A 27781-nucleotide genomic window follows, 5' to 3' on the forward strand; every position below is an offset into this window, starting at 1 on the left:
CACCTGCCCCGTTCTCCATCCACCACTCTGTCTTCAGGCCACCCTAGCCTCCTCCAAGAATGATTGACAGCTGTCTCCCATTTAAATCCAGCACAGCCAAATACAATACGGCTGTCAATCATTCTGTGACACTGCCAGCCCAAAGACATAGGATCACATCGGATCAAAAGGTACCTACAGGATGACTGCTTAGTAGGTTAACTGGAAAATGGCAGCACAGATATGCATATATGCATGCTGCCAGTTTACAGTTACGTACTAAGCAGTCAGTTTCCGATTAAAGGGCTATTCCTATCTCAATCTTTTCTTCCCAGCCCCCTCCAGTCTGTTTACAGCCGCTGGAGGTGGTTGAGAAGCCAAAAGCAGCTGAAGAGGGGAAATTATGCAATTTGCTTAACGCCAGTTGACTTTAAAGGGAAACTATCCGCAGGTTAGACAAATCTAACCTGCTGATATTTCCCTTTTGTGCCGGAGACACAGAGGATGAAGGTATGTCTTACTTTCATCGTCAGCGCCGCTCTGGTGCAGTCAGTCATTTGCTCCATGATTCGGTAAGACCGATGGGAGCACTGGGGCAGATAGGAGCACTGACTACCCCTATAGCACCACCAGCTTGCCCCTTTCTATTAATAATCAATGGAGAGGGCTGGATTGTCGGTGTGGGGACGGGGCATTTCTCCCAATGGTCTTACTGGACTTACTGCGGACTTACTGAACCTATAATTGTCGGGCCAGGCTGCAGGGCTCCTCTTGCGGTCTTCTCCCGCGGTCCCGCGTGCTACAGCTTCGGAGCGGCCTGTCAGCCAATCACAGGCCACGGCAGTCCCGCGACAGGCCGCTCTGAAGCTGGAGCGCGCGGGACCCAGGGAGAAGAAGACCGCAAGAGGAGCCCTGCAGCCTGGACAGGTAATTTATAAAGTTAGCAAGGGCTGCAAGGACATCAGTAACGATGTCCCTGCAGCCCTTGTTAAACGATAATCGGGCCGTGTAATAGGCCCAGTAAACGAGCGCCGATCTAGCAGATCGGGCCTTCATCAGCCCATGTAATAGTACCCTTAGGGTTGCATCTAACTTCAGCAGCCACCGCCAATCAAATATTGCCTGCTTGAAGTTTGCTCAACTATAGTCAGGATCTTAACACCCAGACCCCGACAAAAAAAGTTTTGACATGTTTCTATGATCAATCATAAGTTATTTTAAAGTGATAAAGAATATCTATACAAAATGATAGTGCTTATATAGAAAGAACCCACTTTCCCCTCAATCTCAGATAATAAAAAATATAAAATGATATAAAAGTCACATTACTCACATTGCAAACCAACCATCAGGTTCTGTGATGCCCGCTTCTTCATCTAGGAAAAGTAAGTACAAGTTTTCAAAGGTTCTCATTTATTAATAAATAAAACTATACATGGCGGTATTCTACAGGTGCCTACAATGTCATAATAGGCAGCCTGTGAAATTAGAATACGAAAAATGCACTAGATGAACCAGGCACCCTCTGCTGAGCAGGGACACCTGGTCAAATGGCTGAGTCTCCCATTGATTTCAATGGGGTTTGTTGTTCGTTTCCAGCATTTGAGCACTTCAGTACTCACCCAACACTAGTGGCTACTACTATACTACAACCTGTGGCTCTACAGGTGCTAGAAGACTAAAGCTCCCAGCATGCCCTGACACCAGCAGTCTTTTATCATTTTATTTTCACAAGAGCTACACATCCAAAGATTAAAAGATAATTTCATGTCTGTACTGGATGATGAGGACATTGTCATAGAGATAGAAGTAAGGTAACAGCATCATAAACATAAAAATGAGGTTAAAAATGGGCTTAAGCATACTGTCCTTAAAGGAAACCCATCACCATATAAATGCTATGGGCATCATGTTATAGAGCAGGAAGAGCTGAGCAGATTGATATACTGTATATCTTTGTAGGAAAAAATTCTGTATAACTTGTTGCGGATTGCGACGCCCCGTTCTGGAACCGGGGAGCTAAGTGACCGGTGGCTTCTATATCCCCCCTCCCCGGGCATACACTGAAAATAACCCCAGCCCGGAGTACCCCTTTAACCCCTTAAGGTCAAAGCCTATTTTCGTTTTTGCGCTTTTGCTTATTCCATTTTAAGTTTAAAAGTCCATAGCGCTTGCATTTTTTCACCTAGAGACGTATATGAGCGCTTATTTTTTGCGAAACCAATTGTACTTTGCAATGACAGGCATTATTTTTCCATAACATATGCTGCGAAACCGGAAAAAAATCATTTGCGCTGTCAAATTTAAAAAAAAAAGAATTTGTTTTGATTTCGGGGAGTTTTGCATTTACGCCGTCCGTCCTATGGTAAAACTGACTTGTTATGCATGTTCCTCAAGTCGTTACGATTACTATGATATATAACATGTATAACTTTTATTGTATCTGATGGCTTGTAAAAAATTCAAACCATTGTTAACAAATATACGTTCCTTAAAATCGCTCCATTCCCAGGCTTATAGCGCTTTTATCCTTTGGTCTATGGGGCTGTGTGAGGTGTCAGTTTTTGCGCCATGATGTGTTCTTTCTATCGGTACCTGGATTGCGCATATACGACTTTTTGATCGTTTTTTATTACATTTTTTCTGGATTTGATGCGACCAAAAATGCGCAATTTTGCACTTTGGAATTTTTTTGCGCTGACGCCGTTTACCGTGCGAGATCAGGAATGTGATTAATTAATAGTTTGGGCGATTACGCGCGCGGCGATACTAAATATGTTTATTTATTTATTTATATTTATAAAATGGGAAAAGGGGGGTGATTTGGACTTTTATTAGGGGAGGGGATTTTTTATTAATAAAAACTCTTTTTTACTTTTTTTTTTACTGTAACTAGAAGCCCCCCTGGGGGACTTGTATATAGACAGCACTGATCTCTCATAGAGATCAATGCTGTGTATATACACAGCAAAGATCGATTAGATCGGTCATAGATTACTATGGCCTGCTGCAGGCCATAGCAATCTATTGCCGAGCCGGGATCAGCGTCATTCCGACGCTGAGGCCCGGCACGGGCAGAAGAACGGATCCGTCCCACTAGATCCGTCCCACTAGACACCAGGGACGTGAGGTCTGAAGCCTCTAAGTGCAGCTGTCAGGTTTGACAGCTGCACTTAGAGGCTTAATTAGCCGGCGCGGCAACGGGACCCACGCCGGCTAACAGAGGCACTGCCCGGCTGCACGTGTCAGCCGGGATCAGCGCCGTTCAGAGCGCGGTCCCGGCGGGACCCCGCTCTGAACACCCCGAGCGGCACCATGACGTATCAGATACGTCATGGGTCGCTAAGGGGTTAAAGCGACTCTGTACCCACAATCTGACCCCCCCAAACCACTTGCAGCTTCGGATAGCTGCTTTTAATCCAAGATCTGTCCTGTGGTCCGTTCAGCAGGTGATGCAGTTATTGTCCTAAAAAAAATACTTTCAAACTTGCAGCCCGTGCCAAACGGGAGTATCTGTGCCCTAACTTTGCACCACTCCTCCGTCCCTCCTCCCCACCCTCTTCATCATTAGGAATGCCACTGAAACATTTTCTCCATTCTGAACATTGCACAGGTCCTTAACGATCCAGCCCATGTGCCGGGCTGACACAGGTGAAGAATAGGAGACAATCTGCCTGGAGCATTCCTAATGATGAAGAGGGTGGGGAGGAGGGACAGAAAGGTTAAGCAAAGTTAGGGCACAGATACTCCCGTTTGGCACGGGCTTCATGTTTAAAACTATTTTTTTAGGACAATAACTGCATCACCTGCCGAACGAACTGCTGGACAGATCTTGGATTAAAAGCAGCTATCCGAAGGTACAAGTGGTTTGGGGGGGTCAGATTGTGGGTACAGAGTCGCTTTAAGGCTAGTGAGAGGAGGCTACTGTGGCTTCATGGCAATAAACAAACATGCACAAAGATGATATTATTAAGTAAGAGGAGTAACAAAAAAGCACTACCTTTATTTACTGGTATTTTTCTGCTGTCAATCTCTTCCTGACCTGTAAAGCACAACAAAAAAATTAATTTCTTTAAGAAATTAAATGTACATGAGAATTAATCACATCTGCGTGAGCTATACAAATACATTTTCTGGCCCTTGAACGGAATGATTATGGCACCACCTAGCACCATCAGACATCCATCCTATAGGCTGTGGTAGTTTAGTATTAGTGCTGATCTGGCATAAAGCTATAAAAACATAAAAATGTATAAAATGATCTGAGCAAGAATTGCCCGTGTAATCTAACCTCTGGTTTTGGCTCGAAAAATTGTACAGGTCATTGTCTACGCTACTATTCTTAGTACCTAATGCTCAGAACTAAACAAACTAATGTTTGTCTATAGCCTACTAAAGTACATTAAAGGATTACTCAAGGTACAGTGTGTTACATGACACAGGGATTCTCTTTAGTGTTCTATTTTATCCCATTTTACACCCTTAGTCCATGCACTGAACATAATTCAGTACATTAGCTTTACATGGAGTATGCTTTACCAACATATGTGACATTACAGCTTCTGATTTCATTGACCCTGTTCATATTAGCATAAGAGGCTCTGTTGCATGCCACGATAAATCAGTGGAGTCCATTGGGTACTGATGGTTTGAGTTATACAATGGTTTCAGTATAGTTCTATGGTTTCCATTTACGAACAGAAGCCACAATCAAACACTGTGAAACATTACATGGTAGGCCAACAAAAAATAGAAAGACAAAAGAATCTACACCAGATTCTGGATTCTGACATTCACACTGATGTGGGTTCAAATAATATATACAGTGAAACCTTGGATTATGAGTGTTATTCATTCCGGAAATGTGCTTGTAATCCAAACCACTGGTATATCAAAGCTAATTTTCTCATAAGTAATCATTGAAAGGCAGACGATTCGTTCTACAACCCAAATAAGGGGGGTAAAGTGTTCTGTATCAATAAAGAACATTGTATCAGTAAAGAAGGGGTTAATCAGTCAACTCTCCCTCCACCCACATCTCCCCAGGTGGCTGCAAACCTGCTGGTACTAGTGGTTGCCTGTAGCAGCTATCGGTGAATGGCCACATGGCCACTTTCTCTTGTCTCCAGCTTGGGCAGGGTTTAGCTGCTCAGTTCCATTGAAGTGAATGGAGCTTAATTGCAAACCGCACCTGAACTGTAGACAAGAGTCGTGCTGTCTCTGAAAGAAAGTGGCCATGTTTTTGTAGCACTGGATAACCCCTTTAATTCAGAGGGATGCAACGGAGATACAGACATTCACCAGAGGAGAGCCTGAAGGCGCCCAATCACCGGCAGAGTTGATCAGGTATCAGTGGGTTATTACTCGTTTATCAGGTTACAATTATTTAAAATTGTTAGCGTTTCTTGCAAAACACTCTCAAACCAAGTTACTTGTAATCCAAGTTAAACTATGGAAAAGATGTTAAATGTGACCAAGTCTGCAAAATACCAGTACAGTACTAGCCTGCACAATACCAGTGACCTCAGTCAGCCAACATGGGACTGGTATACTGTGATATTGACAGTTCCGGGGATCCCTTCACTGTCACTTTCAATACGATTACATATAAGTATGTAAAAGGCAGCCCCATTAACCCCCCGCAGCCCAGTCCATACATTACCGGATCCACGCTCTGGCTTGCTTTGGGGGCTCCCAGCGTCTGTACGTCCCACTCAGCCAATCAGTGCGCTGCCCCCCCCCCCCCAAGTACAATTGGTGTTGCAAAAAAAATTAAGGGCTCATCTGGGTCTGTAGAGGAAAAAAGTGTAAGTGCAATGGCCTTTTAAAGGTAAACTATTAGTGAATCTAAATTGCTGATAGCCCCCTACTGTGCAGGAGACGGTATGTCTCTTAACATTCTCTGTGCCATTCCTGTGCAGTTAGTCTTTTACTTCTCGACCTGGTAAGACCATTAGAAGCACTGTCCCACCCCCATAGCACTGATCCGGCCCACCCCTGCCTGTCCTGCTCCTTTGATAATCATTACAATGGGCGGGGATCAGCGCTATGGGGGCAGGACAGTGCTCCGAACAGCGTCCCAGGGCACCGTCTAAGGGCCCTATTACACGGGACGATTATCGTGTGAAAAATCGTTATATCGTTCAAATTTAAACGATAATTGTTCTGTGTAATTGCAGGCAAAGAAAAATCATTTGTATGTAGTTGATCCTTGATTTAGATCTGAACCTAAAATTATCGCTAATCGTTCACTCAAGTTCCGCATTTGTTCACTAATTGTTCAGTGTAATTGCACATTGTTCTTTCGTTTTGCTGGGATCAGAATGAATAAACGATTGTAGTAACGATCGAAACTAACAACCATCGTTCTGTGTAATATGGTGAACGATTTCAGGTTAACGATAAACAATCTCGTTTGCGATAGTTTATCGGATGTTAAAAGTCGCTCTGTGTAACAGTACCCTAAGCTGCTGATTTCTCTTTCTCTTTATACACTAGGAATATACGAAAGTGCAAACACGAAACTTAGCCTGTTCCTTAAGGGGTTAACTTCCATTAAATAACTGTACGGCAGTAGGGCGTCACCCATGCAAACACCCATATTATGTGCAACAGTAAAAACAGTAGAGTGCAAGGTATGAACATAACGTCTAACATATCGGCATCTCTAACTTGGTATATCCTTCGAAATGTTACATAAGATCCATATTTTAGCCATTATATTCTGTCTTGTGTTGTTCGTTATATCTAACTTTTATTACCATGAATCATTGCAGTTCATGTTTTCCCTGCACAATAAAAACGGACTTTCTACTGTTAGAGCCACCATTTATGGGATCATGATAAAATTCTTCTTACGATGATGAACTCTGGCACAGTACAATCAAACAAATCAGAAGCCTTGTGGTCAGTCCATGTGTCTGTATTTTAACCAGCACTACACAAAAATGGATTACAACAATATCACTAAATAATGGGTACAATATGTTAACACAATAGATTTTTCCATTGTCAAAATCTCTTGTAGGTATCAGCAGTAGAAATTTCCAGGTTCCAAATATTTGCCATTTCATGCTGCAGATGTGGACTATTAAAGGGGTTGTCCAGTGAAAAACTTTTTCTTTCAAATCAACTGGCGTCAGAAAGTTATATAGATTTGTAATTTACTTATATTAAAAAATCTCAAGTCTTCCCATACTTATTAGCTGCTGTATGTCCTGCAGGAAGTGTTGTTTTATTTTCAGTCTTACACAGTGCTCTCTGCTGACATCTCTGGCTAAGACAGGAACTTTGCCTTGGTTTTCTATGAATCCCCATAGAAAACCTCTCCTGCTCTGGACAGTTCCTGTCTCGGCCAGAGATGTCAGCAGAGAGCACTGTGTCAGACTGAAAATAAAACAACATATCCTGCAGGACATACAGCAGCTGATAAGTATCGGAAGACTTGAGATTTTTTAATAGAAGTAAATTACAAATCTATATAACTTTCTGATACCAGTTGATTTGAAAGAAAAAGATTTTTGCTGGACAACCCCTTTAAATGTAGCCGATCTGTGTCTGGCTAATAGGGTTTCTGCATCAAGAAGGACAACTTAATTATTTATTATTTTATTTCACACAGATTTAATGAAAAATCCATGTCAGAAATCCATCCTCTAAACACTAACACTACAGAGAAGGTCTAGTTAAAAGGTTAAAGATTAAACGGATTAAATATGCACAGTATAGGCAATAAGTAGCTGATTGGTGAGGTTCTGACCGCTGCGATGACAAGAATGAGGGCCTTATGTCCCTGAGAAGACGGAGTGATGCAGTGCACATGCTCAGACACCACTATTCACTTGCTATGGGCCGGGGGGCAGATGCCACCGTCTTCCCCAGCACAGTATAGGGCCGCACACCTTCCACTGACTGACAGCTGGTTGAAGGTCTCAGGGACGCCTTCTTACTGCTCCAGTGCTCTTTTCTCTGGATAACCCCTTTAAGCTCTATTCACTTCAGTGGAACTGTGTTACAAAACCTGCACCCAAACTGGAGACAAGAGCGGTGCTGTCTCTAGAAGAAAGCGGCCATGCTTTTCTAACGCTGGATAACCCCTTTAATTCTCCAATAAAACAAATATAATTAATGTGATCAGTGGCGTAGCTATAGGGGTCGCAGTGGTCGCCATGGCGACCGGGCCCCTACGCTAGGGGGCCCGCACGGCCCCCCTTGCCACTTCCTCCTGTGCTCCCCCAACCCGCCGGACCTCTTTAAGTTCAGTGAGCTTCCGGGTTGCCGGCCCTGGCCGGAAGCTCACTGATGCAGGACCGCGGCGCCGGGACTTCTCCTCCTCCTCCTCGGCAGCTGACATGTGACATCATCACGTCACATGTCAGCCGCCGTGCAGTAGAGAGGAGAAATCCGGGCGCCGCGGTCCTGCATCAGTGAGCTTCCGGCCAGGGCCGGCATCCCGGAAGCTTACTGAACTGAAGAGAAGCTGCCAGGCCTGAGGGAGATCAAGGATCCAGGTGAGGTGAGTTTATTTTGTTTTTTTCATTTTTTACATAAATGTTGCGATGTGGGGGGCTGCACAAGGGGTCTATACTGGGAGGGGGGGGGCTGCACAAGGGGTCTATACTGGGAGGGGGGGGGGGGCTGCACAAGGGGTCTATACTGGGGGGGGGGGGCTGCACAAGGGGTCTATACTGGGGAGGGGCTGCACAAGGGGTCTATACTGGGGGGGGGCTGCACAAGGGGTCTATACTATGAGGGGGCTGCACAAGGGGTCTATACTATGGGAGGGGGGCTACACAGGGGGTCTATACTGTGGGGGGGCTGAACAAGGGGTCTATACTGGGGGGGGCTGCACAAGGGGTCTATACTGGGGGGGGGGCTGCACAAGGGGTCTATACTATGAGGGGGGGCTGCACAAGGGGTGTATACTATGGGAGGGGGACTACACAGGGGGTCTATACTGTGGGGGCTGCACAAGGGGTCTATACTATGAGAGGGTTACACAGGGGGTCTGTACTGTGGGGGATCTACACAGGGGGTCTATACTGTGGGGGGGCTACACAGGGGGTTTATACTGTGGGGGGGCTACACAGGGGGTCTATACTATGTGGGGGGCTAGACAGGGGGTCTATATCTACATTATCTGTACTCAGAGATATCACTGTGTTATCTGTGGTGTTACATAGGACTGCAGGTGACTACTACATTATCTGTACTCAGAGATATCACTGAGTTATCTGTGGTGTTACATAGGACTGCAGGTGACATCTACTGCATTATTTGTACTCAGAGATATCACTGTGTTATCTGTGGTGTTACATAGGACTGCAGGTGACTACTACATTATCTGTACTCAGAGGGATATCACTGTTATCTGTGGTGTTACATAGGACTGCAGGTGATATCAGGTGACTTCTCCAGGTCGCAGAAGTTCAAACTTCATCGTGCCCTGCTGACAGTTTATTATGGGAGTTTTGCAGCATTTGGCTCTTCAGGTTGCAGCACTACAACCCCCATCGTTTCCAACTGGCAGTTCATGATGAGAGTTGTAGTTTTTCAGCTGGAGAGTCAAAGATTGGAATACAATGATTAGACAATGACACAGTACAGTCCATTAATTATAGGGGGCAGTAGTGCAGTACATGAGGTGGAGGCAGTGACAGGGCATTAAAACATGGGGGCACATTAGAGTAATTGGATATAACGTTAGATAGGACTTTGCCTGATCGGGGGAGATGGGGGGCCCCAAGCTAACATTTTGCACCAGGGCCCATCAGCCTTTAGCTACGCCCCTGAATGTGATCTATTTCCTAACTTTAACAAAGTAGTTTATAAATGTCTAGTTTAACCAAGGTGAATATATGCTAAGGGAAACAAAGAACTGAATAATAAAGGACCAACTCGTAGCCCCTGGTCCAAATGCAAAAGCTGTAACAAGGCTTACACTTACAATGTGCTAGTTATAATACTGGGTCCTTCCTACTGTAGCTTTTGGGCCCCCTCAAGCGCCACGACCTGGATATGACTGCTGCCACATTACCCACTATATTAGAATAATGAATAAGGCTAAAGGCCCTATTCGATTATCGTTCAGATTATCTTTAAGTCGTTTGAATCTAAACGATTATCGTTAGGTTGAATAGCAGTTAACGATTAAAGACTAAACGAGAAATCGTTGATCGTTTAAAAAGACCTGGACCTATTTTTATTGTTGATCGTTCGCAAATTGTTCTACTTGAATAAGACATCGTTCAGTCGTTCGCAGTAGCACAATAGCGACGACAAGACGACCACAAGAACGATTATAAGTAACGATTATCGCTCCATGTAAATGGGTGAACGATTTCAGGTCTTTCGCAATAGTGGTCGTTTATCGTTAACAATTATGCGAACGATAATTGTCCCGTGGAATAGGGCCCTAAGGGTACATACCATGCATGAGGAACAGTGCCATAATATTGCAGGGACACTCGCTCATTAAGATTCTATTTTATGTCTATATACTTTATAATTCTCATCCCTAGTAAACACGATCAGGTCTCTTTAACAAAATTCCTATCAGTAACAAGCGGGTCACCTTCCCTAGCGTCATCAGACATGATGTCAATAGTATATATAGAAGCTTGTTTACTTCACTGGTTCTTGACACAGTCAGATATATTTCACACTATATGTTTCAGATATAAATACTTCACTGTACAACATGTAACATCAGACGTCCGTACAGATCAATAGTATTGAAATTGAGTATGAAACAATATATGCAGCTAATTCTATATTTAACTCATTTCATTGCATCACATTATATGCCGCTTGGTGTCATTCAGGTGACGCGTCACCCATATGCAATAAACCTGAAGAAGTGGAGAGGTCCTCACAGAATTGCATATTTATCATGTGACATGTTCCATATAGGAGGCCTCCGCTCTGCTGGGAACTCTACCCGGTCATTTCTGTACCATGCAGATTGAACAGAGCTCATTTACACTTTATCTCAGTGTCTTTCTAAGGTATATGTCAGGGGAATTTCCCAATATATAATTCCTAGGGATATCTCTCTGGGTATATATTATATATATATATATATATATATATATATATATATATATATATATACCCAGAGAGATATCCCTAGGATATAATATTAATATATATATACATATATATATATATATATATATATATAGAGAGAGAGAGAGAGAGAGAGAGAGAGAGAGAGAAAGAAACTTTGTTGTATTCCATCCAATTAAAGGACAAATGGATTAGATTTATTGTATAGCCAGTGAACTCGATTAACTGTATATATAATATATGTATTTATTTACAGCATACTTAATTAAAACTGCATTTTTTTAGTTTCAGTTTTGCTATTGTAAATGAAAAATATCAATATTAGAACGAAAATTTGCTGTTTTAATTAAATATAGACTATTACAGGGAGCTGTATTACTGCCGGGGGCAGCTAATACCGCTCCCTGTGATAGTGGTGTAATACTGCTTGCCTGCTTTTCCAGTTGCATTCCAGAGGTGTTTGCATCATGCATCACATATAATATGTGATGATCTCCCCTCCCCTCTGTGACGCAGCTCCATTACAATCAATTCAAAAGGACGACCGCGGCAACGACATCCCCGTGTCAGCGGCGCTCTATTAATATTATAAAACACAAAGTGATCTACTACTGGTACATTCGCTTTAAAGAAGCAGGGGGTTTTACTGTGCACAACTAATGAAAAAATAACGAAATAACGAAAAAGAATAACATGAACAATAATTGGAATATATTATAGACCTCACCTGGTGGTCTAGGAAGCACCCTTTCATAACTGATACCTGTGGGTGCTGTATCGGGTGCCCTGGGACGCCTCGCCCTGAAAGTGTGCACCATGGGCATTGGTCTTTTGCGCTGTGATTCCAGCACACTCTGCTGCTCTGCAGCCAGCTCTGTCCCCTCTAAACATAGAAACAAAACAGGGACTTATAGCTAACATGCCATTACACATGTGCTTTTTTGTATGCGCCTTGGAAGATTGACAGAACTATGTATAAACTAGAAAATGTACCCGGCGCTGCCCGGGTATAAAGTGTCAGTGTGTTAATTAGATTTGTTCTAAGGTGCCCAGGAGGCCAAGCTAAAGGTATTGTTTCATCTGAGTTAATCAGTGGAATTAGTGTATACCTGTAGTGCATAGTTGGAGGGGTTCTGTATACCCACAATGTATAGTTTTTAGGGGTCTCGCATATCTGTAGTGCATAGTTGGGGGGGGCTGTATACCAATAGTGTATAGTTGAGGGAGGTCCTGTATACCTGCAGTGTACAGTTGGTGAAGGTCCTGTATACCTGTACTGTATAGTTTGGGGGTCCTGTATACCTGTAGTATATAGTTGGTGCTGTATACCTGTAATGTATAGTTGGTGGAGGTCTTGTATACCTGTAGTTTATAGTTTGAGGGTCCTGGATACCTGTAGTGTATAATTGGTGGAGGTCTTGTATACCTGTAGTATATAGTTCGGGGGTCCTGTATACCTGTAGTAAATAGTTTGAGGGTCCTGTATAACTATAGTATAGAGTTGGTGGAGGTCCTGTATACCTGTAGTGTATAGTTTGTGGTCCTATATACCTGTAGTATATAGCTGGTGGAGTCCCTGTATACCTGTAGTATATTTGGGGTCCTGTATACTTGTAGTATAGAGTTGGTGAAGGTGCTGTATACCAGTATTATAGAGTTGGTGTAGGTCCTTTATACCTGTAGTGTATGGTTTTGAGGTCCTGTATACCTGTAGTGTATAGTTTGGCGTCCTATATACCTGTAGTATATAGTTGGTGGAGTTCCTGTATACCTGTAGTGTATAGTTTTGGGGTCCTGTATACCTGTAGTGTATAGTTTGGGGTCCTGTATACCAATAGTATATAGTTGGTGGAGGTCCTGTATACCTGAAGTATATAGTTGGTGGAGGTCCTGTATACCTGTAGTATATAGTTTTGGGGTCCTGTATACCTGTAGTATATAGTTTTGTGGAGGTCCCGTGCGCTTGTAGTGTATAGTTTTGGGGTCCTGTATACCTGTAGTGTCCTGTATACCTGCAGGGATGTATTTACCCGTATGGCAGTGTTATTCCGTCACAGTGTGTCGGTATTGGTCATGTCTGGTATGGGGGTGTTATCCAGTCACAGTATGGCGGTATTGGTCAGGTCTGGTGTGGCGGTGTTATCCAGTCACGGTATGGTGGTATTGGTCAGGTCTGGTATAGTGGTGTTATCCAGTCACAGTATGGCAGTATTGGTCAGGTCTGATATGATGGTGTTATCCAGTCACAGTATGGTGGTATTGGTCAGGACTGGTGTGGCGGTGTTACCCAGTCACAGTTTGCCGGTATTGGTCAGGTCTGGTATGGCAGTGTTATCCAGTCACAGTATGGCGGTATTGGTCAGGTCTGGTATGACAGTGTTATCCAGCACAGTATGGCGGTATTGGTCAGGTCTGGTATGGCAGTGTTATCCAGTCACAGTATGGCGGTATTGGTCAGGTCTGGTATGACAGTGTTATCCAGCACAGTATAGCGGTATTGGTCAGGTCTGGTGTGGCGGTGTTATCCATTCACAGTATGGCGGTATTGGTCTGGTCTTATATGACAGTGTTATCCAGTCACAGTATGGCGGTATTGGTCAGGTCTGGTATGACAGTGTTATCCAGTCACAGTATGGCGGTATTGGTCAGGTCTGGTATGGAGGTGTTACCCAGTCACAGTATGGCGGTATTGGTCAGGTCTGGTATGGAGGTGTTATCCAGTCACAGTATGGCGGTATTGGTCAGGTCTGGTATGACAGTGTTATCCAGCACAGTATGGCGGTATTGGTCAGGTCTGGTGTAGCAGTGTTACCCAGTCACAGTTTGCTATACCTGTTGTGCCCTGTATATACATGTACTGTATAGATGGAGTAGGGGGTCCTGTATATACATGTACTGTATAGATGGAGTAGGGGGTCCTGTATATACATGTACTGTATAGATGGAGTAGGGGGGTCCTGTATATACATGTACTGTATAGATGGAGTAGGGGGTCCTGTATATACATGTACTGTATAGATGGAGTAGGGGGTCCTGTATATACATGTACTGTATGGATGGAGTAGGAGGTCCTGTATATACATGTACTGTATAGATGGAGTAGGGGGTCCTGTATATACATGTACTGTATAGATGGAGTAGGGGGTCCTGTATATACATGTACTGTATGGATGGAGTAGGAGGTCCTGTATATACATGTACTGTATGGATGGAGTAGGGGGTCCTGTATATACATGTACTGTATAGATGGAGTAGGGGGTCCTGTATATACATGTACTGTATAGATGGAGTAGGGGGTCCTGTATATACATGTACTGTATAGATGGAGTAGGGGGTCCTGTATATACATGTACTGTATAGATGGAGTAGGGGGTCCTGTATATATGTACTGTATAGATGGAGTAGGGGGTCCTGTATACATGTACTGTATAGTTGGAGTAGGGGGTCTACCAGTTATTACTGTGGATGTTGTGAGGCAGCTTCCCTAGCAACCATTGCTCCCTGTGAAAATGAAAGCAGTAATCCTATTGGTTGCTAAGGCTCCAACTGCCGTGTCTGCTGCAGCTAATTATATCACCTGTGTTTGCAGTGAGGAGATTTTCCCATTCATCTCTATGGGGCGCCCCTCCCCCTCCCCTCCTGTACATCTGGCGGGGACGGGACCTTCGCAATAACCTCTGGGGCACCCAATGTATCTGTGTGCCAAATTTGGGGTCAAACGGTTCAGGCGTTTGGAAGTCTATAGAGGACAGACAGACAGACAGACAGAAGGACAGACAGACAGACAGACAGACTTTGATTTTTATGATATAGATGGCTGAACTCGAGACTCAAGAGACAAAATTCTGGTGGGACTAACCAAGATTTGTTCCTGTCTGATTAATAAGTCTTGGAGGGAAACCTTTAAACTGATCCATCAAGCTTATTATGGGTTCAATCTCCCAGTGACACCCCAACGCCCAGATTGCATTACACTCTGCCCTAAGTTCCTGGAGGCAAATGCAGATTTGTGGCAATGCACTTGGTCATGCCCTGAGGTCCAGTCTTACTGGCAGAAGGTCATTGACTCTGTCCAAGGGCACTGGTCACTCACTCTAAGATTGAAACAACAGGCACTGTCGGTAAAAACTATTCCATCCCTCATCCATCTGGTTCTTCTAGCTGCCAAAAGACTTTTGCTCGGGCCTTGCTAAAAGCAGAAATACCCACAATCCCAGAACTTGTTTCTCAACTGAAACATGTGCCGGGTATGGACCGCTTAGAGGCAGAACGCTTCAAAGGAAAAAAAAATACAAGTTTCTTCTGTAAGTGGAGAACTTTCATTGTGTCACATTACCGCACAGCTGAGATCACTCAATTAGTAACTCAGTTTCAAATACACCAAGTTGCCTGATGAAGAGGAGGGTAGCCTCCTCGAAACGTGTAGCTTAATACAAATAAAGAACTTTGTTAACTAAAACGTGAAGTCAGTGTCCAGTAACATTGAGGAAACCCAGTGATCCAGACATCAGACTTCTGGTCCTGATGGACTGCACCAGGAAAGCCACCGCTTTTATCACTTTTTCTTTGTGCTAATCAGTACACCAAGTAGTATTTGAAGGGCGATCTCAGTGTTACCTTGGCCCTCTTTGGATACGTACTGATGTGACATGAGTCCTCCCTCCCGGGTTGGACCTGGTGGCGAGCACGATTTCTTTCTTTCTTCCATTAAGGTTCTAACAAACAGGTGTATTACGGCAGCATTTTTGCCATTTTTCTACCCGTATTATGATCACAAGGTCGGGTCTGACCACAGTTCTAATGACCCAAACTAACTGCTGTCAGCTCAAGTCATCAGTCACACTGTCAAACCAGAACTTGCAGCCATAATATGAATGCAATTTACTTGTTTATATGCCAATTGTTTATCACATAAAATTTTTGGGAAAACATAATATGGCTGCAAAAATTGGACGGTATTATGTCTATGTGTGACAGCTGAGTCTATTAGAAACTGGTGTTTACACAGACAGATTTATCTGACAAATTATTGAGCCCAAAGCCAGGATTGGATTTAAAAAGAGGAGTCTTTCCTTTATGACCTGTTCTCTGTTAATAGTTAGAGATGAGTGAACCTGCCGAGGTTCGTATGAACCTGAACTCTCGACGTCTGATTCCTGCTGTCTGCCTGCTCCGTGAAGAGGGTGGATACAGCCGGAGGGCCACCTGGAAAACTGGGATACATATACCTCTTCACGGAGGCTGCAGACAGCGGGAGTCAGACGCCGAGATTTCAGGTGCATACGAACCCGAATCTCGGCAGGTTTGCTCATCTCTATTAATAGTCTGTTTCTGGCTTTGGCTTCAATAATTTGGCAGATGAATCTGCCTGTGTAAACGCACCCTTAAGCCCCTATTACACGCATCGGCAGGGAGCGGGTGAGAGCCGGGGGGGGGGGGGCTGCCGGGGTGATCACTAGATCGTCCGGGCAACCCATAGCAGATTCTATTCCGCGGAGCGACTGCAGCATATCGCTGCTATATTAGTCATTTGTCTTTAAATTTGTTGAAAGCCAAAGAAAGCAACGATCATGTCGGCTGATCATTCTCTCCTATTATGCTGCGTTTACACGAAACGATAATTGGCCCAATCATACGATTAACGATGTCGGAGTAACGTTTTTTTTTCATAACGATCAGCGTTTAGACGGAACGATACATCGTATGGAAATTTCGTTTTGCGATCGCTTAAGCCTATCTCACACATTGGTTAAATCGGCGAACGACTGTTTACACGGAACGATCTGCGATTTTTTTTGCGAACGACGATTTGAGAACATGTTGTAAGATCAAAATGAACGATTTCTCGTTCGTCGTTTGATCGTTCGCTGCGTTTACACGTACGATTATCGTTCTAATTCGTTCATTATCGCGCAAATTCGCACGATAATCGTTACGTGGAAATGCAGCATTACACAAGACAATTATCGGCCAAATACAGCTGATAATCGGTTTGTGCAATAGGGCCTTTAGTGACTAACTTGTTTAGTGTGGCGTACAGTTTTATGATTAAGTTCTATCTTAGGCGAAAATTCCTGAGGTCACATCAAAGAACTCATTGGTGATGTCTATAAAACTGATATTTCTCTGCTATATAGAGTTGTTATTGGAATCTCTCCTCATGGCTGAGGAAATATTCCGCTCATACACAGGGCTATAAGGAATTCCATTCTCCTTGCTGTTGCCTTGCACACCCGTCATAGAATGTGTTTACAACAGAAGATATTCTGGTCGTGTTCATTTGTATTACAGACACGGGCCTATTCTACATAGCCTGTGATAGTTGATAGGTCTGTAGAACAATCTCGGAGAATATAACATTTCCTCAACAACCCAACAAGGTCACTATTAAATTCTTCTTCTGAAGAGAGAAAATCTGACTATAACTTTATATTAGGCTATTGTTATGTATGCAACTATTTCAAACTTGAATTTTTTTGGAAAACTGTTACTACAGTTTTTGGGGTAAAAACTAAACGTCCCCATACACTTACAATAACTGGCGTCCGTCAGTTATATCTGTTCCGTCTGTTCATCACGGCAGAACGTTCCTGTGTTCTCAATAGGTAGGGGTAAAAAATATGTTTAACATAAAAACATTATTTATACAATAAGTCATTTTCTGATGACACATTCCCTTTAATGGTGCGTTCACACCTACAGGATCTGCAGCTGATTTTCTGCAGCAGATTTCATTTAAATAACTGAACACAGCATCAAATCTGCTGCGGATCCTGTAGGTGTGAACGCACCCTAAGTGTACATGCACACTACGGAAAAGAGGCAGAATTTCTAGCGGTTTCAGCGTCAAAATGCACATGGAATCCGCTCGCAATTCCACCTGTAAAATATTAACATTGGTCCTTTCCATGGGTTTTAATTGGCTTTCTGCTCATTCGTGCACATGGTGGAATTTTCTGAAATGCTGTCGAGGACATGTCAATTTTTTGGGTGGATTCCGCCAGAGGAAGTCAATGGGGCTCGAATTTTGTTTGAATTCCGCTCAAATTCTGCTCCTATTCTGCCAGAGCTGAATAGGCGAGGAATTTCAAGCAAAAAAACTTTCCTCTTCAATTCCTCACCTGTTCCTTAGTGTGCACATACCCCAAGAGTGGAAAGAGATGGGAAATATTAAAGAAGGACTCCTGCTCCCTGGTGGATCCACTTCTGACTTCTGGCTCAAAAACTGCAGTAGTTACAGTTTAGCTACATTCATTTCAATGGAACTGGACTTCAAAACCACACACAGTGGTGCTCTTTTTGGAAGAAAACTGACAGGCAGAGAGCTGGGATTAGCTCCCTACCCAGATGACTTGTTGCATCTCCTCTCCTGTCATTGCACAGCATAATAAAAACTAATGTTTCTGCTTTATAAAGCTACTGCTGCATTCTTTTTTAGGTAACAATGGACTTATTAAGGGGGTAGTGCGGCGGTAAAAAATTATTCACAGACTAACACACATTACAAAGTTATACAACTTTGTAATGTATGTTATGTCTGTGAATGGCCCCCTTCCCAGTGTCCCACCACCCCCACCTGTGTACTCGGAAGTGTGGTGCGCTATACTCACCAGTCACGTGCCGACACCGTCTCCGATCTTCAGTGAGTGACGTCTTCTTCAGGCGGATGGCGAACAGCTACAACTGTCCCGAATGCCGGCCGCCCTCTGCAGCGTCATCCGATGCTCAGCCGCGATTGTCTGAGCATAACTGTGCTCAGCCAATCGCGGCTGAGCACAGTTGTGACACGGCGGAGGGGGGCAGACGGCCCTCGACACGGATCAGGTAATGTAAAATGCACCACACTTCCAGGTACACGGGTGGGGGTGGTGGGACACGGGGAAGGGGGCTATTCACAGACATAACATACATTACAAAGTTGTATAACTTTGTATTGTGTGTTATTCTGTGAATAATTTCTGAGCGCCGCACTACCCCTTTAATAACGGCCGTTAAAATTTTTTTTTACATTTTTTTGCATCTGTCATCCGTAAAAACGACGGCGGTTATTTCACCGGAAAAAGACACTGTGGGAACATAACCTAAAACTGTCATGTCTGTGTACAGTTTATTTCGCTCCTGATGGATGTAGGGTCTACATTTGACTATTTATCCTGTCAATCTGGTGCGCAACCAACATATTCGGTAAAATTTTAAAATACAAAAGCGTGCCATCGTAGTTTTTATAATGTTCCTTGGGTGATTGAAAAAAAGACATTCTGTATGATCAAACAAATAGTGTCTAGGGATTCATTCATCTAGCATTAAAGAACTTGCAATCCTGTTCAATAAGAAGATACACCTGCCGCTCAATATTCCCAGGCAGCTATCATGCTCACAGTACCATAAAATCAAAGTGCAATGCTGTTTTATGTTATGTTCTGTGCACATTCAGTAGCGTCAATCATGCTCTGTTGGTTATAATGGTTGCCACATATTGTTATACAGCATTTGCCATCATAGCCATCATAGCCCGGGACGGAGATACCCCAGTCAGAAGCTGGCACGCGCGCTGTAGGGAGAGGTCCGGCGTCCATAGAGAATGAATGGAGCCAGACTCATCTCTGCAGCACGCGCATGGCTCCATTCATTCTCTATGGACCCCGGACCTATCTCCACAGCGCGCACGCCGGCTTCTGAGCTGGATATCACCATCGCGGGACCGGCTCCAGGAGCGGGACTCGGCCAGATGAGGTCTGTATAAGGCATGGGTCTCAAACTCGGGGCCCTCCAGCTGTTGCCAAACTACAATTCCCATCATGCCTGGACAGCCAAAGCTTTAGCTTTGGCTGTCCAGGCATGATGGGAATTGTAGTTTGGCAACAGCTGGAGGGCCCCGAGTTTGAGACCTCTGGTATAAGGGGATCTAGCTGGGGGTCGGAAGCCTGTCACCCCAGCACGGGGGGGTGACAGGTCTCCTTTAAAGTGTTAAAGTGTTTTAAGAAACTTTGTAATTGGGTTAATTAGCCGGAGAATGCATTTTTATCATGAAAAAGCATGAAGCTCTTCCCACTGTCTTCATGGTTCTCTTTGGAGAGGGGAGGGGTGGAGAGAGATGAGGCACTAAAACCGGACAAGAAAGAGTTAATTTACAGCTACATCACCGGGCTATCTCCTCTAAAGTCAGCAGTGACCTCTCAATACCAGCTTTCACACAGGTCCCACTGTGTAATCCTTTGTTCTCTGCTGGCGAGTAATCTCCCTTCTCCCTCCTCCCCCTCCCCTCTCCATAGATTACACAGGGCTGATGTAAAAGAGTCGAGATTTCCTGAATGAGCAGTCAATGAGAGAAAGGAGGGAGGGGGGGGGGGCCTGGGGAAAGTCTTTTTGAATGCAGATAATGGCATATTTGCCTAATAAACCCAATTACAAAGTTTCTTAAAATCGCCTGTACTATTGATTTCTGCAATGAAAATGAAGCGACAGTGACACTTTAAGACCCTCTGAAGCCTGCGGGAGCGTGTCCGTGCTGATTGCCCTCCTATGTCTGGCAGACACTACACATTGTATAACATTGAGCTGCGGCGGCCACCAGACACAGGAGGGTGCCGTGCGTGCCAGCTCCTATACATTAGGGCAGTGCAGGTCTTCTTTCTCCTGCAGGGTGTGCACAAAGACTACATTGTGCACCACTTGTAGAAGACGACCTGCGCTGCTTTGACTTACAGGAGAGAGAAAGAAGAGGACCCGGCCAGTGCAGCACTGCAGCAGCGAAGGAAAGGTGAGTAGGATGGGTTTGTTTCTATTTGATACGAATCAGAGGCACCATTGGGGGTTAACTACAGGACCAGGGGTGTCTTTGGGGGTTTACTAAAGGCTAGGGGTATTGTTAGGGGTTAACTACAGGACCAGAGGTATTGTTGGGGTTAACCCCCAATCACACCCCCTGGTCCTGTAGTTAACCCCCAACAATACCCTTAGCCTTTAGTAAACCCCCAAAGACACCCCTGGTCCTGTAGTTAACTTCAGGACCAGGGATATCATTGGGGGTTAAATACAGGACCAGGGTACCACTAGAGGTAACTACAGGACCAGGGATATCATTGGAGGTAACTAAAGGACCAGGGATATCATTGGAGGTAACTACAGGACCAGGGATATCATTGGAGGTAACTACAGGACCAGGGATATCATTGGGGGTTAAATACAGGACCAGGGTACCACTAGAGGTAACTACAGGACCAGGGATATCATTGGAGGTAACTAAAGGACCAGGGATATCATTGGGGGTTAAATACAGGACATGGGGCACCATAGGAGGTTAAGTGCACTGCCAGGGGCGCCATTGGGGAGTTAACTGCAATACCAGTAGCATCCCTGGGGGGTTAACAGCACTGCCAGGAGCTTCATTAGGGGATAACCACAATACTGGGGGTCACAAGTGCGTCGGGTGCATAGTGTACGGCCCTTGGATGATTTTATAAATGCCAAAATGGCCCTCGGCCGGGAAAAGGTTCCCCAGCCCTGTATTAGATGGACCAATGGTGGCCTGATAAATAAGGCTAGGTTCACACTGCGTTTTTTTATGCAATCCGTTTTTTGCAAAAAACGGATGAAAAAAGCAGTTGCATTTGTGTGCATCCGTTTTGATTGTTTTTTGCATTGACTTTCATTGTAAAAAAAAAAAAGATCAAAACGGATCCGTTTTTTTTTTACGGACACAAAAACGTAGCTGACACTACTTTTGTGTCTGTTAAAAAAAACGGATCCGTTTTGATCCTTTTTTTTCAATGAAAGTCAATGGAAAAACGGATCAAAATGGATGCACACATATGCATCCGTTTTTTTTTTTTTTTTCATCCGTTTTTTGCAAAAACGGATTGCAAAAACGCAGTGTGAACCTAGCCTTATGTAACTGAGTGTCTCGATCAGTGCTCATTTACTGATCCTATTACACAGCACGATTATCGTTAGCGATGTCCCTGCAGCCTTCCTTGCCCTAAACTGTTATAGATCGCCTCTCTATGCTGCAGCTGCGGCTTCAGGGTGGAAGCGGAAGGCAGGAGAAGACCGGGAACATGGAGAAGTAATGTATCGCGAGTTGATATTACTAGTAGAGATGCGCGGTCGGCAGTCGATTATTTTGGTGTTGGACCTAAAGACACGATCAGCCGATGATCGATATCACCAGTTAATCATTGTCCCTATTACACAGAGCAATAATCGGCCGAATTGGCCTAATACAGCCGATTATCTTTCTGTGTAATAGGGCCCTAATGCTGCGTTTACACAAAACGATAATTGGCTCGATCGTACGATTAACAATGTCGGAGTAACAATTTTTTTTTTCATAACGATCAGCGTTTAGATGGTATGATTGATCGTACAGTAAATTCGTTTTACGATCGCTTAAGCCTATCTTACACATTGGTTAAATTGGCGAACGATTGTTTACACGGAACGATCTGCGAATTTTTTGCGAACGATCAACGATGATTTGAGAACATGTTGTAAGATCAAAATTAACGATTTCTCGATCGTCGTTTGATCGTTCGCTGCGTTTGATCGTTATCGCGCAAATTCGCACGATAATCGTTACGTGTAAACGCAGCATAAGCCTGAGGCATGCACTAAAATTTCGATTTTTGGTATACAGGGTATGAAAACATCTTGATGTAAACTTTACACACAGAATAGGGGCCTTTAGTTTGGATTCTACTAAGATATATGATCAAAACTTCAGAACATCCAGAAAGTACTGCTACATTTTGTGATCGAGCACATGATCTCTATGGAGGTCCACTATATATAGGCTGGATTATATACTTATAACTCCACAGCTGGTTTATTCATACAATAATCGGGCCGAGTGGGAAAATACTTCTCTGGAAAACAAGGGAGATTTACAGTAAACAACCATGCGGGAAGGTGGCATGTCCTGACATGTATAAGGCCTGGCTGCATGCAGACTACCTCTAGAGATATTGACTCATTTTAACTAGTGAGCGACCGCTGTGGTTCACAAGGTTACATACAGCTCAATAGGGTACATTTACTTTTGCAAACACTCCATAATTCTGGCATAATGTATGCCACAAACTGTCTGACATGACTTAAGCTATAATTATTATGGCCCATTCCCCACTTTGAGCTAGAATGTAAATGCCCTATTTCAGTAAACAATTATCGGCCTTAGGGTCCTATTCCACGGGCCGAGCAGGGCCCGATAAACAATGTAAACGAGTGGCGATCTGCTAGATCTGCGCTGGTTTACTGGGCCTATTCCACGGCCCGACAATCTTTAGTGAGGGCTGCAGGGACATCATTACCGATGTCCTTGCAGCCCTTGTTTCATACATTACCTGTCCAGGCTGCAGGTCTTCTCCTTCTCCCGGTCCCGCGTGGCAGCATCAGCTTCGGAGCGGCCTGACTGAACTGACAGAACGTTCAGCCAATCACTGGCCAGTGATTGGCTGAACGTTCTGTCAGCTCAGACAGGCCGCTCCGAAGCTGATGCTGCCATGCGGGACCGGGAGAAGGAGAAGACCTGCAGCCTGGACAGGTAATGTATGATTTTTGTGAAATTGTCGGTCGCCTGCCACGCCCACTATTCCACGTAGCGATGCGTGGGTGGCGACCGATGATTTTAGGTTTGAACCTAAATGAACGATCAGCTGATGACACGATCATCGGCTGATCGTTCTCTCTATTCCACGGCTCCGTGGAATAGGCCCCTTAGATGCCCGATAACCAACCGTTCAGGCCGATAGCAGTTCAGTATAATAGCACGTTGAAAAGTCACGATTAGCTGACATGCATGATGTTGACTGATCATGGTCTTTTAACATGTTGAAAGATTCCAATGTGTGCAGCGATGGCCTGCAGTATGTTGCTCCGCATAATTGGAGTGGCAGCAGCAGACCGCGACTGTTTTCAATGGGACCCCCCCACACACACACTTCTCCCCACTGTCTGTGTGTGTACTAGCACAGGCAGTGAGCAAGGAACGAGGAGCAAAGCGAACACTGAGCTGACAGGTTGGTGCTTGATTTCCCCAGAACATTAGGCCGTGAATACAGCCTTAGGCCGGGTTCACACTACGTAAGACACCGGCCGTTATGCGAGTCGGCTGTGTCACAGAAAAACCGGTGTCAGTGAAGTTTATCCTGGCCAATACTGCAGTACCGTCCGGGATAAACTTTATTTCTATTGAATTCACCATTAGAGATGAGCGAACCTGGAGCATGCTGGAGTCCATCCGAACCCGAACGTTCGGCATTTGATTAGCGGTGGCTGCTGAAGTTGGATAAAGCCCTAAGGCTATGTGGAAAACATGGATATAGTCATTGGCTGTATCCATGTTCTCCAGACAACCTTAGAGCTTTATCCAACTTCAGCAGCCCCTGCTAATTAAATACCGAACGTTCGGGTTCGGATGGACTCGAACCCGAACCCGGTTCGCTCATCTCTATTCACCATTAAACACAACGGAGAGTGTCTCCAGAGCCGCGCTTTACATTGTATGACTTGGCAGGCTTGTGCAGCCGCTATTCAGGGATCCCGGACAGGATCCTATTCCATTTTCCACAGAACCAAATAGGACCGCCGCACAGGCTTCCCCGCACCACCACCTTTCTATCCATGTAAAAATCCTTAAGCGAATGTACTGATGGTAGATTCGCTTTAAAGGGGTTGTCCGGCGCAAAAAAATTATTCACAGAATAACACACATTACATAGTTATACAACTTTGTAATGTATGTTATGTCTGTGAATGGCCCCCTTCCCCGTGTCCCACCACCCCCACCCGTATACCCGGAAGTGTGGTGCGCTATACTCACATGTCACGTGCCGACCACGGTCTCCGATCCTCAGCAGTGACGTCTTCTTCGGGCGGCCGGCGGATCTTCCCGAGTGCCGGCCGCCCTCTGCAGCGTCATCCGAAGCTCACCCGCGATTGGCTGAGCATAACTGTGCTCAGCCAATCGCAGCTGAGCAGCTGATGACGTGGCCGCGTAGAAGGGGGCCATTCACAGACATAACATACATTACAAAGTTGTATAACTTTGTAATGTGTGTTATTCTGTGAATAATTTTTTAGCGCCGGACAACCCCTTTAAGTATCACACAATTCTGGCACAGATTAAACCAACAAAAAGTCCTAACTTCTAATAGACTCTGAAGCTGCAGTGACGCATCCTTGATATGCAAGTGATATACAGTCCATATGCCTGATGTATATCACAGACTGAACTCTTCACTTCTTACAGGACTCCCATAATTATAATTGATTTCGAAACAGTGAGCTCCAAAACAGCTAAAGCACTATGCAACTGAACGGAAACAGCTGTGTCAGTACAGTAGCATAGTGCTTTGGCTGTTTTGACGCTCACTACATCAAAATGAATTATAATTCTGGGAGCTCTGTAAGAAGTGAAGAGTTTAGTCTGTGACATACTTGTGGCATATGGACTGTATATACCCGACGTGTGAATGCAGCATTGGTAAATTAGTTTTAGTGAATTTTTAACAATTCTTCCAGATAAATGCAATCAATAGCGCTACTAAATGTGTCTGTGGAGGCCCTGGAGCACAAAATTACACCAGAGGATACAAATGAAGACAAACCTGAAATTCTATGTTTAGTATATAGTATACAAAACGTGACAATAGTCTAAAATCTTGCACTGCACACTGACCTTTGCCATTCCTGTTTCTCAACTACTAACAGTAAAATCAGTTTGACAGATTCTGCCTCCAGCTACTTTGTCCCATAGATGTGGAGGACTCATTTACAAGAAACAAAATTTTAAATCGCTCCATTCCCAGGGTTATAGCGCTTTTATCCTTTGGTCTATGGGGCTGTGTTTGCAGTGTCATTTTTTGCGCCATGATGTTTACTTTCTATCTGTACCTTGATTGCGCATATGCGACTTTTTATTACAATTTGTCTGCATTTGATGCGACCAAAAATGCACAATTTTGCACTTTGGGATTTTTTGGCGCTTACGCCTTTTACCGTGCGAGATAAGAAATGTAATAAATTAATAGTTCGGGCGATTACGCACGCGGCGATAGCAAACATGTTTATTTATTTTTATTTATAACATGGGAAAAGGGGGGCGATTAGGGGAGGGGGCTTTTTATTAATAATAACACTTTTATTTTTACTATTACACTTATACTAGAAGCCGCCCTGGGGTTAGGGTTATTCCCCCTGGGGTTAGGGGTATTCCCCCTGGGGTTAGGGGTATTCCCCCTGGGGGACTTCTAGTATAAGTGCACTGATCTCTCATACAGATCTATGCTAGATCGATGAGATAGGCACATTGATTGCTTCTGGCTGCTGCAGCCGGAAGCAGCTCTATTACGGCGCAGACCCCGGATGGGGTAACATGTGTGGTTCGCATTGTCCCGGAGGAGCGATCTACCCCACTAGACACCAGGGACGGCTGCATCAAGTAATGGGATGCAGCTGTCAACTTTGACAGCTGCATCCGATTACTTTCTTAGCGGGCACGGCGATCGGAACGTGCCCGCTAATAGCCGCGGTCCCGGACTACGAGCGGCATCCGGGACCGCGGCGGTTAAGAGCAAGGCTGCTGCGCGTCCATGCTCTAAACACATGGAGGCAGCCCTGGACGTAGGGGTTAAAGGGGTACTCCAGTGAAAAACTTTTTGTTTTCAAATCAACTGGTGTCAGAAAGTTATACAGATTTGTAATTTACTTCTATTTAAAAATCTCCAGTCTTCCCATACTTATCAGCTGCTGTATGTCCTGCAAGAACTGTTGTTTTCTTTTCAGTCTGACACAGTGCTCTCTGCTGCCACCTCTGTCCATCCCAGGAACTGTCCAGAGCAGTAGCAAATCCCTATAGAAAACCTCTCCTGCTTTGGACAGAGGTGTCTTTCTAAAACCAGTTAATTTGAAAGAAAAAGTTTTTTTTGCTGGAGTACCCCTTTAAAGGGGTTTTCCAGGATTTGAAAAACATACAGTAGCTGCTTTCTTCCAGAGGTATTGCAGCTCAGCTCCATTGTAGTGAATCGAGCAGAGTTGTAATGCCATACACAACCTGAGGAAAGGTGTGGCGCTCTTTTTGGAAGAAAGCAGCTATGTTTTCCTAATCCAGGCAAAAAACACCTTTAAAGCGAGCATTAGGACAGAACCTGTTTCTCTTATTGATGGCCATGGGACCGTGCAGCACTGGTGAAGTGTTTGCCTTGTGTGCATGCCCTTACTGTCACGTTATCCTGTATAGCTGTATCCTAGCAGCCGTAGATTAGGGATTTTGGACTGACTTGTGTTGTCAATTTTGTCGGCTTGTTGTTATGACAGCGGAGATAGATCCCTGCAAAGGCGTAACTAATGAATATTGATTATGCGATGATGATAGAGACATGCATATTCATGCTGATCGGTTGCTTATTATGTCACATACCCTAAATATAAGAATTACAACAAGTCACGTGTACAGGGGTAGGGAACCTTGGCTCTCCAGCTGTTGCAAAACTACAACTTCCATCATGCCTGGACAGCCAACGGCTGTCCAGGCTTGATGGGAGTTGTAGTTTTGCAACAGCTGCGAACCAAGGTTCCCTACCCCTGCACTAGTGTATCGCCGGTTTTAGACATTGTATAATATATGTTGTTATCAATCAGGTTACCATATATCTACAACTGTGTCCAAAAAATATCCGCTTCAAATCATCAATCTTTTTGGCCAGTGGCAGCTTCTGTAGACCTGCATTAGTACTGC

At 44.4% G+C, this 27781-nt stretch overlaps 1 protein-coding gene across 1 annotated transcript in view; it reads right to left on the bottom strand.

Annotated features, from left to right (window-relative positions):
• The window catches only part of CASP6 (caspase 6), a 38335-nt gene that overhangs the window by 10124 nt on the left and 430 nt on the right, over positions 1–27781 (bottom strand). Inside the window, exons 2-3 of the mRNA XM_069978505.1 lie at positions 3980–4021; positions 1313–1355 (exon numbers count right to left, since the gene is read on the bottom strand). Of these exons, the coding sequence (XP_069834606.1) occupies positions 1313–1355; positions 3980–4021 (85 nt within the window). The remainder of the gene's footprint in view (positions 1–1312; positions 1356–3979; positions 4022–27781) is intronic.

The sequence above is a fragment of the Dendropsophus ebraccatus genome, chromosome 7 (assembly GCF_027789765.1).
Source record: "Dendropsophus ebraccatus isolate aDenEbr1 chromosome 7, aDenEbr1.pat, whole genome shotgun sequence".
NCBI classification, from domain to species: domain Eukaryota; kingdom Metazoa; phylum Chordata; class Amphibia; order Anura; family Hylidae; genus Dendropsophus; species Dendropsophus ebraccatus.